The 13,742-nt window shown below is 35.1% G+C and overlaps 1 protein-coding gene across 1 annotated transcript in view; it reads right to left on the bottom strand.

Moving 5' to 3' along the window:
• The window catches only part of LOC107663697 (fibronectin type III domain-containing protein 3B-like), a 60,979-nt gene that overhangs the window by 9,930 nt on the left and 37,307 nt on the right, over window positions 1-13,742 (bottom strand). Inside the window, exons 8-21 of the mRNA XM_016453988.1 lie at window positions 12,014-12,156; window positions 11,667-11,726; window positions 10,609-10,747; window positions 9,959-10,012; window positions 9,256-9,380; window positions 8,117-8,291; window positions 7,058-7,144; window positions 6,242-6,377; window positions 6,073-6,156; window positions 5,042-5,160; window positions 4,838-4,943; window positions 3,277-3,455; window positions 1,967-2,080; window positions 1,186-1,335 (exon numbers count right to left, since the gene is read on the bottom strand). Coding sequence (XP_016309474.1) covers window positions 1,186-1,335; window positions 1,967-2,080; window positions 3,277-3,455; window positions 4,838-4,943; window positions 5,042-5,160; window positions 6,073-6,156; window positions 6,242-6,377; window positions 7,058-7,144; window positions 8,117-8,291; window positions 9,256-9,380; window positions 9,959-10,012; window positions 10,609-10,747; window positions 11,667-11,726; window positions 12,014-12,156 — 1,671 coding nt within the window. The remainder of the gene's footprint in view (window positions 1-1,185; window positions 1,336-1,966; window positions 2,081-3,276; window positions 3,456-4,837; window positions 4,944-5,041; window positions 5,161-6,072; window positions 6,157-6,241; window positions 6,378-7,057; window positions 7,145-8,116; window positions 8,292-9,255; window positions 9,381-9,958; window positions 10,013-10,608; window positions 10,748-11,666; window positions 11,727-12,013; window positions 12,157-13,742) is intronic.

Raw genomic sequence — 13,742 nt, 5'->3', positions numbered from 1 at the left:
TATATATATAAATCATGCTTTTAGTTTGTCATCAGTATTTTGGAGAGTACAACGAGAAATGACTTCTCTTCATTCTGGTGCTGATAGATTGTTTTGCCATTAGTTCATAACAGAATCAAAGCCAATTAAATGTGAAGAGGAGCTCCCAAAGGTCAGAACGTTTCCAGAGATTACTCTGCTACAGTCTAACATTTGAACTCTATTACTGCTTATAATGTCTAATCAGCACAATGTGCAGGTTTATTTTTGGTGCATTAAAACCAGTTCGCAAAGAGACAATGATAATGCACACACTAATGCATGTAGGCTGTGTTTGCTTTAATACTTTATTCTTATAAATTAATTGTAAACACAAACAAGTGTTGACACTGTGTGATTAAGGTTTTACACTCTTCTTGTTTGTTTAATTAAAATGCAAGCTGCCAGTAATGCATGCATTTCAATGTGATTATGCTCAAAGCAATTATATGAGCTAAATTACTTTCAGGAACTATTAGAATAATGTGTTTCCTTGACTCGGAAATGAGAAAGATGATTTATTCATAACTAATTTTTACTGTAAATTATTGATTAATCAAAAACTAAAATGTTAAAGCAAATGCTCAGTGGTATATCTAAGTATATTGTTTATATATAACTTACTGGATTTTTATTTTATTATTTTTTTTTTAATAGAAAAATGAACTTTGGGGGGAAAAATAAATTAAATGTTCTTTAAATTAAATAATTCTGCAATTTATTTCAATTCAGCAATTTTGTGAAAATTGCACATATTAACACATAACATATAATACATAAAAATGAACACATTGCAATTATTTTATTATAATCCTTAAAAATCAGTATGACCATTTAATGTAAATTAACATTTTAAAAACAGTCAACCACTACATTATAGCTACAAGACAAAGCTTATTTAACAGCCCTGTTTATAGCATTAAATATCGCGAAGTGGATGATAATTAAACAAAAAAAAACAACAACCAATAAATACATCTAAAAAATAATAAAAATAAAATAAAATGTCAGATAACTAAAATGAACTAGGCTTTTTTCTTGGTAAATGGTAAATTTGTGAAAAATAAATTGCTTCTCAGCTTGTTGTCATTTATAACAACTGGATATCTGAGCAATGTCTCATGGTCCTAACAGAAAATGTGTCATGTTGGACACATCATGAATTACCTGTAGCCTGCAGCAGTAGTACGTTGATGCCTCCAGGTTGAAGATTTGGAAGCAGGTTTCCGTTCCACTGTAGACCAGTTCAAGAGAGTCCAAATCACATCCCCAGTCCAGCCGGTACTCAGAAATGTCTATCCCAGAGCTCACTTTGTTCTAGGGATTGAGATCAGAGCAAGCGTTACGCTCCAGGAAACTAGAGCAACAAACGCATATTCCCAGCAGTACGTGACTAATTACCTGCCTAACACGGTTTCACCAGGACAAACACAAGAGAGCTAATGCATCATATGCACCGCTAATATATGAAACAGCCTCTCAAGATAGCAAACAGAATGCAAATCATTAAAATCGTTACGATATTTGACATTCAGGAGACATCAAGGATTCAAATCACATTCATTTTCATTGTGAACGAAACACAGGAGGCCCTTTGTCACAAGTCTTTTGAGAAGAAGGGACTGAAAGCGCAATTGGTGAAGAAAAGGTTTTGCGTGGACACAATCTGCCACCTTCACTGCAGAGAATCAGTCTTCGGCATTTTCTGAATGATCGATGAAGGAAATATGCTGTATTTTCGATGGTGCTGTTTGGATGGAGTTTCTGTAGCCGTGTCGAGGGTCTATTCCAGTACTTTTGTCTTTCTACGAGTCCCAAAGCCAATCTTTGCTTCTGAAAATTGATTACTCTCCCAATGCAGCAGAAAATCACTCTGACAATTTCATCAGATAACAGTGATTCATCATTTACTGCATGTATACTGTGTGAATGCCTCTTGCTGACTCACCTCCCAGGTCACATCAGCACAGGTGTGTGACGTCACATTGATGGCAGGTGGACTACATTGTCCTGGGGGGCCGGCGCCAGTGCTTATTTCCACCGATTCAGAGTATGGTCCATACTAGGGAAAAAAAAAGCGAGAGAAACAGCTGAGATTTAGGACTTTTTGAGCTGTCTCAAAGGTAATGAATGGCCTGGGTTCGACCATAAGGAGGGAGATCTGTTATTTCTGTGGCAGGTAAACCCAAAGTGCTACACTGTGTTAGGCATTCATCTCCAGTGATGGCTGAATTAGCTTCTTAATATCCTTGCCGAGGCAGACAGCAGATCTCTTTATTGGCCAGAGGCAATGTAGAGGGTTTGTTATAAAACATGGATGTCATGTAAGAAAGGAAAAACAGCTGGAGTGAAGGGGACAAAATTATAGCTGTTTGAGCGTCAATTGTTTTGATGCACTGCTTATGAAAGGGAATAAAAGCCAAAATGTCTAAAATACTAGCCTATTTCCCTTCACTAAAATATATACTATTTATATTGTGGCACTTGGGAAGAAAAACATTAATTGGTGAATTAAAACCACTTGAATGGACTGAATATTTTGGATTAGTATACTGGATTCTTTTCCAAAAAAAAATACAAAAATAAAAAATAAAATCACAGCCAAAAATATTTCCCAAGGTAAATGAAACAAAATTTATTTAGCATTCTTTGAAAAGCGAAAATTCTACTTTTTGTAAATCTGACTTATCTATATACTATTATAGTACTTATTAATATTTTTAAATAGCTTTTATTTTTAGTTTTCATTTTAATTTTAGTTTAAGTTTTAGTACTTTTGTTACATGATTTTGTAATTTTTTTTTATTTTTTTATATTTCCATAATTTTTAGTTTTAATTCTAGTTTTAGTAATTTAGTGCTTCAACATAAACGTATTTTATTTCAGTTAGTTGCCAAGTACACATTTAAAAATTTTTTTCAAGTTTTTAAGCTTAAGTTTTACATTTAAATGTTATATTTTATTTTCAATTAACAATTTAACAGCTTTAGTTAATGATAATAACACTGATTTGCCACATAGTTTGTTGTAGTATGAACAGGAAAAATCAAAACAAATCAAAAACAAGACATTATGATGTATTACGATGGTGATGTAATATGTAATACAATTATGTTTACAATGCAATCCATATGGTTTGAAATTCTATTAAAAGTTTTTTTTTAATTAATCAGATTTTAAGTAGTTTGTTCGGTGTTTCATTTATTAAAGAGCCAGATCATTCATAAATATCTGGATCATGCATGCAGGATGACTTACCCCAGCACTGTTGGCTGCACGAACTTGGAACCTGTGGGTGGTGCCAGGGAGCAAATTACCCACAGTGCACTCTGTTTTGGGTCCACAGTACACCTCCGTTGGCTCCGAACCCTCCTCCATTGCACACATTTCCAAGCTAAACTCCACATTTTCACTCTCTTCACCACACAAAGGACCATCTGGAGAATAATGGGTATATGGGAGAAACAAAGACAGAGACAGAACAATAAACAATCATTTAAAAGTGGAAAAGTCCAAGCATAATCCATCACTGCAGTCCAATATACATGATCACAGTGAGTGGAAATTTTGACTGTTTTTTCCCCTCTGAATTCTGAGTTTACATCTGCAGTTCTGGTTCTCGTTTCCACCACAGAATAAAAAATGAAACGTAATTGAGAATTCTTATCTCATATTTCAGATTTTTTTTTTTTACAATTGTGAATTTGTGAGATATAAACTTGGAATTGTAAGATATTAGCTTGCAATTCCGAGAAGTCCAAATTGTGAGAAACAAGCTTCCATAGGGAGGTGAGTTGGCAAGAGGCCTTTTATGAATTATCATTAAGTGTATACCACAAAAAAAAAAAAAATAATAATAATAATTATTATTATTATTATTACTATTATTATTATTCATTCAAAAATTATGATCTAGGAGGTGTTAGCAAGAGGATAATTATAATTTTATGAATTATTATGATTAATTACTAAAATTGTATATTGTGATAATAATAATACAATTATATTATAATTAAATTATATTATTAATTATAAATGACTCATAATAATTGTTTTAATTTTTTTTAATTTTTTGGAATAATTCGCATTATTCGAATCCATCTGCCACCAACCTCTCAAAACCAAAACACATTCTCGGTTCCCTCTACAACCCTGTGGCAACTGGCTACAGGAAGGAACCGATCAATTGCAGTGATGGAGAACATGCAGGGAAGCTTACGCCTGCTGTCAGAGTGGCGCAAAGCTCTGAGAGTCAGCGTGGATGGCTGAAATCAGCACTGCTATTTCACAGTTATTTATAGACAGCGTTCAGCCTCTTAAATGAGCCCACCTTCACTCAAAAACAGTGAGTCAGGAGTATAATCACTAACAAACAAGTGCATTTTATCTCTGGCTCCCTCAAACACACAGATGCATACACAAACCCATACACTAAATAGGGTGATGTAATGCATGAACAGCACAACTAAGTAGGTGCAAAACTTTCAGTTGGTCCAGGTGCATTCTGGGTAAATTGGACTTTCCATGGAGTTCCATAATTATAAATCCTCTGAATACTTCACCTGTTGACCTGGCAGCAAACATGATTAGTCTAAAAGCAGATGAGTGTCCTTCAGCTTGTTTTTAACTGCAATTCCATGTCTTTTCAAATGAATCGAGTGATTTGTTGAATAGGGTCACACATAGGTCAGTCTATAAGGGAAAAAAGCTCTTGTGCCACAAATGCAAAGTTATTTTTAGAAAATCAGTTTATTCCTTTTAGACTCAAAAATGGAAAAGAGAATAGAAAGATATCAAAATAAAAAAACAGCCCACTCACCCCACTGCAAAGTCATCTCCTTGTGTTTGACATCACCCACGATACTTGGGGGTTGACAGCGGCCAGGGGGCGGGATATGTGTGCGAACCGTCAAGTCATCTGAGCACTGCACAACCAACACATCAACAGTCAACATACAACACAATAAGTGCACTGAGACTTTATTACATGAATCAGCTTGGGAATCAGTAAATGTTCTTATACCAGGCTTTGTCCGCCCACATTCACACAGCTGAGTCTCAGGGAGTAGCTTGTTGCTGGTTTTAGATCCTCACACAGATGTTTCCTCTCTGGTCCTCTATAGAGTGTCATCCACTGACTCTCTGAACACAGACACAGATGAATTAAATATCTATCTCACTGAATCTGTCAGGAACACAGCAGAGCCATATTTCACAGCAAAATCAAAAGAAAAAAAATAGAAACTATACTGTTGAAAGAAAATGACTATTTGTTCAAAAGTGTGTGGTCAGTAATGTTTTTTAATTTTGAAAGAAATCAATACTTTTAACAAGGATGCATTAAATCAAAAGTGACAGTAAAGACTTTTACATTGTCACAAAAAAATCCTAATTCAAATAAATGCTGTTCTTTTGGCTTTCTATCACTGTTTCCACAAAATATTAAGCAGCACAACGGTTTTTAAAATTAATAATAATAATAATAATAAAAGTTTCTTGAGCAGCAAATCAGCACATCAGAATGACTTCTGAAGGATCATGTGACACTAACGACTGGAGTAATGATGCTGAAAATTCAGCTTTGCATCACAGGAATAAATTACATTTTGAAACATTAAAATAAAAAATAGTTATTTTAAACTGTAATAATATTTCACAATCTTGCTGCTTTTGACTGTGTTTTTGATTAAATAAAAGCAGCCTTGCTGAGCATAAGAGAATGCTTTCAAAAACATAAAATCCCAACAACAACGGCAGTGTATATTCTTACAAAATTTTGATAATTTATGCATTATTTTCATGATAATTAATCACATTTCCCCCTTCAATTTGCATAACCATAAAGAAAAGAGAATATTACAAAAGAAAATAGAATTTTTTTTTACAAACTATTTATACATCATAATCATGTTTGTTTGTATGTGACAATACACAAAATAATAATGGTCCTAAAATATTTTTGTAAAGTACTTTTTTCACCCCAGCTGACACATCAAATAAAGGCAAATATTTGAGAGGTTTTCATGCTGTTAAACTTGAATTAAATTATGAAACCTTCAGAAATGCCTTCTAAATTCCCTTCTGATATCTCCAGGACATACGTCAAGTCTCCAGATCCACCATCATCTTGTGGAGGTTCTGAATTAATTGTAAAAGAAAAACAGTGACTATTAGAACATAATGATACACTTTTCATAAAAAGGTGACTTAGCGAATTTCCTACCCCATGTCACACAGAAGCTGTGATACGTGACAGCGTTTACTGCAGGATTCACAGGGGGTCCGGGTCTGTCTGGGGTCGTCTTACACACAAGCAAAGAGCTCGGTGCACTGCGCCACTCACCACTACATGTGATGAGCTGTAGGGGGCGACAGTTAAAGAGAGATGTTACAAGACCACCCAAGGTGAAGCATACTACCATACAACTACTTCTGCAGTACAGAGTATGCATATATTTAATTATATATGCACTACCGTTCAAAAGTTTGGGGTCAGTAAGATTTGTTTTTAAAGAAATGAATAATTAATTCAGCAAAGACACATTAAATTAAACAAATGTGACCGTAAAGAAATGTATACTGTTACAAAAGATTTATATTTCAAATAAATGCTGCTCCACACCACTGAAAAGCGGATAACCAAGGTGACGTTTGAAGACTTCAGGACACACTTTTGTGAAGTAGACAACATTACTTTTGCATCCCAATCACCTGCAGTAACATCTGAGAAACAGCTCCAGGTTAGCGGAGAAAGTGAAGTTCATTAGATTATCACTAATTGCCTTATTAGCAAAGAAGGAAATGAGGACGGAAAGGTGCTTGGGGAACATGTGCTTTTCTAGAGCCTTAGTTAAACACTAGCATGTATTACTAGCTAGCATGTACACAACTGTATTGTTTGTGTATACAGTTGTGCATGAGAACAAAAGGAAGCAGCACCTATAAATCAAAATATACATAAATATAATAAATGAAAGCCTTAGCCTTTTTGGCTTTGGGTTGTCGTGCCATTAACATCCTGAATCTGTGCTTCACTCACCCTGAATTTGTACGGTGTGTTCCTTTTTAGGGTCTCCACCTTACGGTTCAGCTCCAAACCGCTGTACACTGCCTGAAAGTCCAGTCCCTGCCAAAAACACATCGTCCATTAGGTGTCAGGAAGTGAAGTACGGAACAATTATTCCTAGTTTTGCTTTAAAGGCTGTCTAAATCATTGTCTTGCACTTGAAAATACTGCAATGTGGCTGACAAACAGATAGAAGTGAGGAATTGTGTCAGTTGTGTGCCACAAGCGAAATTCAAAACGAATAATGTGCAATTGTTCGGACAAAAGCTAGTCCTGCCCTAAACTCGCACTGGAATTAGTTTTTGTTGAGTCTCTGAAACAAGTTTTTTGTTGGATGACATCGCCAATGCCTTTTGCTGTTGGACAAAATTAAGTTGCGTCCTGTTTTTTTTCTTGATTAATATCCTGTTTCACTCAGAAATGTGCCCCATTACAGAGGCAAAATAGGAAGCGGATGTTGTTGCATGAATTTAAAGTAGGATAAGTTTATGATTAATATTATATATTGCATAATTATAAAAATCTGCTATGTAAAATATATTAAAATAAATATAAAATATAATAAAAAAATATCACATATAATGTATATAATATAAAATCTAAATATAATTATGATATGATGATAAAATAAGCATATTTCCTATCAGATTTGTGGTTTATTAATTTATAAAAAATGGCAAGATTCTACAATTACTGTGTATGATCAAAAATAAACAGCAATGAGCAAGACGAAAAATAATGTGGATGAAATCTCTTCAAAATATTTGGATGGTGCAAACACGAGGTGTGAAACATGACAGGCATTAGTCATGGATACAGAAGAGTCCATTTACTCTGACAACTGTGGGCAAGGGCAATTAACTAGAAACCAGTAGGGTAGAAAAAAAAAAACCGCTAAGAGACATGATGTCCAGTGTATAACGCTGAGAATATCTATTTTTGGTAGATGTTATGACAACAGAAAGCCATAATAACTACTGCTCAAGGGATCAGGGGATTATGGGATGGGGGCAGTAGGGGTGAGTTCAACACCTTGGTCTCATCCTGCATCTCCAGGGTGTAAGTGACGACCTCCTCAATGCTGCAGCTGTTTGGTTGCGTCCACTCCAACCTAACCCAGGACGGACCTGCCTGTGCCAGCCGCGGAGGTAAGGACGTCTGCGGGAGACTTCCTGTGGTGTTGAAGACGACTTCTGTGCTGAATCCACTGCAGAAAAAAATAAATATTCGTACAGTAATAAATCCCATCCTATAAAGATTATACGACATATCTGTGTATCATCAAAGCGTATGAGAAGCACAAGGTTATAAACTTTCTGGACTTTCTCCCCAGTGGAATGGCACTGCCGCCACTCGCAGTGAGGAGAATTTTCTCATTTATCGCACCATTAAACACTAGGACACCACAGGGCTAAAATTCTATTAAATTGCGTACAACTAAGAGCACATAGGCTGCTGGGTTATATTTACAAATATTGATTTTTTGCAGTAAATCATAAAACAATTTAAAAAACAATATTTTACCTACACCTCAGAAATACCCCTTAAAGGGTTAGTTCACCGTCCAGCGGATATTCTCCAAAATGGCACCAGGGTGACGCGGAGGAGACGAATTGTTGAATAAAGTCGTTTTTGTTTTTTCTTTTGCGCACAAAAATTATTCTCTTGGCCTTCGACATGAGAGTGAGTAATTAATGACAGAATTTTCATTTTTGGGTGAACTATCCCTTTAAAAATAAGTACTATGACAATGGTATTTTGATGGCAATCCAAGGTACTTAAAAAAAAAGTATAATAATAAAAAAAGAAAATTAAAAATTAAGGAAAATAAAAATAGGTTATGCTTTTTAAGGTGACACTGTTACAGTGTAATAACACAAATAAGTACTGAGTAATATTAATTAACTACAGGTATTTGCTATAGGTTAAGCTTTAGTTTTAGGGTTAGTTGCTTGTAATTATGCATAATTTACTGTTACATGTAATGTGTAACTACGTCACCTTAAAACAAAATGTTTAAATAAAAGAAATTATAATAAAATAAAACAATAAAATAAAATTAAATTAAAAAAATAAAATAAAATAAAACAACATATGGTATTACTGGTTATAATTTAATTTAAAATTTTTAAAATGTGTGTTTTTTGTAAGAGACAGACAAATAAACAAACCCGGTGCCAATATCATTTAGTGCTGCCACTCGAAACGTGTACCCGACAGCAGGGCACAACCTCATTACTTTGCAGTGTCGCTGGTGTCCAACATAATATTCACGGAAAATGCTGTTTTTCTTCCCCTGAAAAAGAAACGAGGATAAAACGATGCAGTCAGGAATGACAAATAGGATGACAAGAACAACAAACATCTTCTAACATGCAAAAAAGGACATCGGCAGTCACATGCTGTCAGAACAGAACACTATTTACATGAAAAGAACAACAAGAAGAACAAAATTGCTGCTGGAAGCTGTGTTAATCGTCACAACAACAGGAGCTTTAATTAAGGTTAAATGCAGAGGTATTCTGAATGGATTCTGTGGGGAAGAACCACTGCCAGCATCTTCAGACACTTCTGGAGCGGCACAGCCACAGTTGAGGAGGTTTAATGAACTCTTAATGAGTCAGAAAAGCTTTGAGTAAATAAAAAGAACTAAAGTAGACAGACTATGGCGTAAAGCGGAACAGTCGGTTAAAGCCTCAGTCGCCACAGTACCAACATCTCGTGCCATGGGGACGGAAAAAAAACATCACAGCCAAAAAAAAAAAGGAATGCAAATAATGGAGAGGAAATGAGAGAGAAAGAAAAATCAACTGAATATTATGAGTAGATGGCACACACAGGTTATAACCAAATTAATTTACAGGTGATACATACCTCATCCCATTCTAGAACATAATTGGTGATTTTTGAGCCATTGTCCGCAGGGGGCTGAAATAAAAATGAGAAATTACAAAAAAAATAATATATACACTACCAATTAAATGTTTTTTGGTAAGTTTTCGAAAGAACTCTCACCAATGCTGCATTTATTTGATCACAAATACAGTAAAACAGTAATATTCGGAAACATTACCACTGTTTAAAACAGCTATTTTATTCAGTTTAAATATATTTTAAAATGTAACATTAAAAATATCTTTACTGTCACTTTAAGAAAAGTATTAATCTCTTTTAAAAAATCCCTCAGACCAAAAACTTTTATATAAAAAAATATATAAATCTACATAAATCTAAGGACACAAAGTCAAGCAAAAAGAAAATATTTTTAAATTGTTAATAACTGATTAAATAATGTGTGTATATTGACAAGAGGTCATACATAACAGTGATTTTAGAACAGTAAAGGAGAATTTCTTGGCATGATGCAACACGGAATGTTCAATAAATAATTGCATTATTAATAAATCACCATAAACGATTCCACCATTAAGTAATATAGTCGAACCCTAAGATACTTAAAATTTTAATGGTTGTAGAAACTTTGCACAATAGTACAGAATTCAATGCAATTCAGTCATACATACCTTCCACTGTAATGTGAGGGAGCTCTTGGTGCGATGGGACAGTCTGGGCGGTGGAGGGGTATCAGGAGGGGCACTGTGGGTAGTGAAGGCCCACGCATCAAAACTGGGACCTTTCACAGAGTTACACACTGTGCTTACTCTGTAGAACACACACACGGTGAGGTCAAGAGTAATCCAGAAAGTATACAGAATGTCTCCTATTGCCATTTGAAATGATTCATTTAGCGATAACAATGCATTTGAATGCTGTATCCGTTGTAGCCACCAGAAGAACACTCTGTGCCAGTATTGTGCCATTTAACATAAGTGTTTAGATCCAGAAAGTTCCCATATTTAAGTACAAATCCATTTTTAGCATGCATCATCTTTAATTTAGTCACGGTAACCAGATATCAGGTCGATCCTCTCTCCTCAGCACTCAAATGAAATTCAAAGTGGTCAGTTAATGGAGTGTTTCAACTCAATTGTAGGCTTGGGTATCGTTCGGGTTTTTTATGATACCGGTGCCGAATCGCTACTTTTAAAATGGTACTGATGCCTAAACCGATACTTTTAAAAAAAGAGCCACAAAACGACGGTGTATGACGTTAAAGAATGGCTGTTTTACTGAAATTTTTTTTTTTTTAATTAAACAATATATTAAAAGTTTAAAGTATACGGAAATATACAAGTAATTACAAAACAACAACAAACAAGTTCACAATAAAACCTAAGCTACCTAACCCAACTACAATAATTTAACACAAAATAACAGTTACAGTACTAATAACAGCAAAGTAGTCGGTATTGTTTGCAGGGATGCAATAATACAGTTAGCCTACGGTTCTGTTCTGTTCGGTTCTGATGGCTTGGCACATCAGTGTGTTTTTTGTGAATTGCGATTTAAAATGTGATTTTTAAAACAAATTAACAAAAAAAAATACAAATCCTGTACACTGAAGTAAAACATCATTATTATGGGCTATGGGTTTCGATACTCAACCCTACTCATTTGTGAGTCGCTTTGGTTAAAAGTGTGTACTAAATGAATAAATGCAAATGTGAAACACTACTCTTACCTGACATGATAGTCTGTGGCTGGTCTCAGGTCAGTGAGGGTGTACTGGAGCTCCTCACCACTGAAACAGAGACAGACTAAGAATGAATGTCTGTTTGTGGGAGTAGATGGGTGAAGTGATTCTTTAAAACCTCCTTCAGCTTTCCAATCAATTCATAATAGCCTATAAGCTTTGCTTCAGGAACCAAAAAAAAAAAAGAAAAAAAAAAGTCAAAGCTGCAGACGTACATGAGGATTATTTCCTAACCGCATGGGGAAAAATGTTATGTAAATGATTGAAAACAAAGAGCTTTAGTGACTCAGAACACATTAATGAATACAATTATTTGTAAAGACAGAAGCCCTTACCTATACACAACCTTGTATTTCCCATCTCGGACCTTGTCCTTGAGCTGGAGCTCGTAACTACAGTAAGGGACCCGTCCAGATGATCCCGATACAGAAACAGACGTCCAAGACACAAGCGCGGAGCGGGACTGTACATTAGACACCTGAAGGGCCAAAATAATGACAGATTCACATTTTATTTCACAATATAACTGCTTGAAATTTCACCTCAAAATCTAAAAGTAAATAAAGTTATGAAAACAAAAAACATATTTAAATTATTATTTTACATAATTTATTTTTAAATAATATTTTTTTGTGTTTTTTTTGCAACATTATTTTCATGATAATTTTTTTTATATATTTCACTTTTTTACATTTTTGCAGGATTTCCATTACTGCAATACAATAATTTTTTTTTTTTTAATATTGCTGAACATTTCTGAATATTTATTTTTATTCTACATGTATAAAAAGGCTGTACAACAAGATTGAAAGCCTGAAACAGTTTTCAGAGAAGAGCCTGGTAGAAGATTAAAAGTCCAAAATAAAGTGAAACGACTGAAAGGCAGGCCCATTAGAATTGCAATTTCGAATTATTTATGATGTCTGGTACATCAATAAATCTAGGCAGCTGTAAATAGTACTTTGTTTGGGTGCCAAGGCTACGGCAGACTCGTGTTGAGTGAATGAAGCATCAGTCAGAGCACCCTGCAGCTGATGTCCTCCACAGCTGCTCGAAGCAGAGAGCGACTGCTCGTTCACAAAACAATAACATCTGTGTCTGAAGAGGCTTCAGCCACGGCAAACCAGACTATTGATCCGATACTTGCGGTTTTCCATTCAAACGAAGCAATTTTGTATTAGTAAATAATGAAAGCAAGCGCTATAAGGAGTATCTTCACAAACATCTGAGCATCAACTGCATCAGTAAAACATTAAAGACGACATATTATTCCCCTTTTTACAATATGTAATATAAGTCTCTGGTGTCCCCAGAATGTGTCAGCTCAAAGTTCAGCTCAAAATACTCCACAGATAATTTATTATATCATTTTGAAAATGCCCATTTTGAGTGGAAGCAGAAACGCTGTTTTTCGTGTCTGTCTCTTTAAATGCAAATGAGCTGCTGCTCCCCGCCCCCTTTTCCAGAATAGAGCTGCGCCATTACAGCTTGTACCTGCTAAAAAACATCTGTTTTGGTTCTGATTATCGCGCTGAAATCATGCGTTTTAAACCATTTTAGTTTAAAATTCTGATATACTGTTTTCTGAGTGCACACAGCATATGAGTACTAAACTAAGTTCTCATTCACACACAAGTTTAGGTTAAAACACACGAGTTACAAAAACAGTTGGTTATGTCTGTGAAGGTAAACAGCTGGGAAATAAATCGCATGTTTATTTTACACCTGTGTGGCAGCAGCAATATACATTAAATAAATCAATAAATGCACTGCTCTCTTGTCTCCTCTGAGGCTGGGACTGTAAATAGTGTTCTGTGCTCTTCTGTGCAGCCAAAGACAGAACAGTTGGATGCTTTGCTCAAACTTTCGACATGGCATTAGAACTAATATACCGTTGTCGCTTGCGAAAACACAATAACAGCGCTGTGGGTGGAAACATGCAGATTAAGGGGCGGTAATATTATAATGAGATCCCTTTGCCACGTCACCAAGGGAGCGAAAATCAGATGTGCTCGTTTTCTCAGACGTTTGCAGAAAAAGCAGGGCTTAAAGTTCTCCGGCACC

The sequence above is a fragment of the Sinocyclocheilus anshuiensis genome, unplaced genomic scaffold (assembly GCF_001515605.1).
Source record: "Sinocyclocheilus anshuiensis isolate Anshui unplaced genomic scaffold, SAMN03320099.WGS_v1.1 scaffold928, whole genome shotgun sequence".
Lineage (NCBI taxonomy): Eukaryota > Metazoa > Chordata > Actinopteri > Cypriniformes > Cyprinidae > Sinocyclocheilus > Sinocyclocheilus anshuiensis.
Note: the sequence above shows the minus strand (reverse complement) of the source record. Positions and strands in the feature narration are given on the sequence as shown.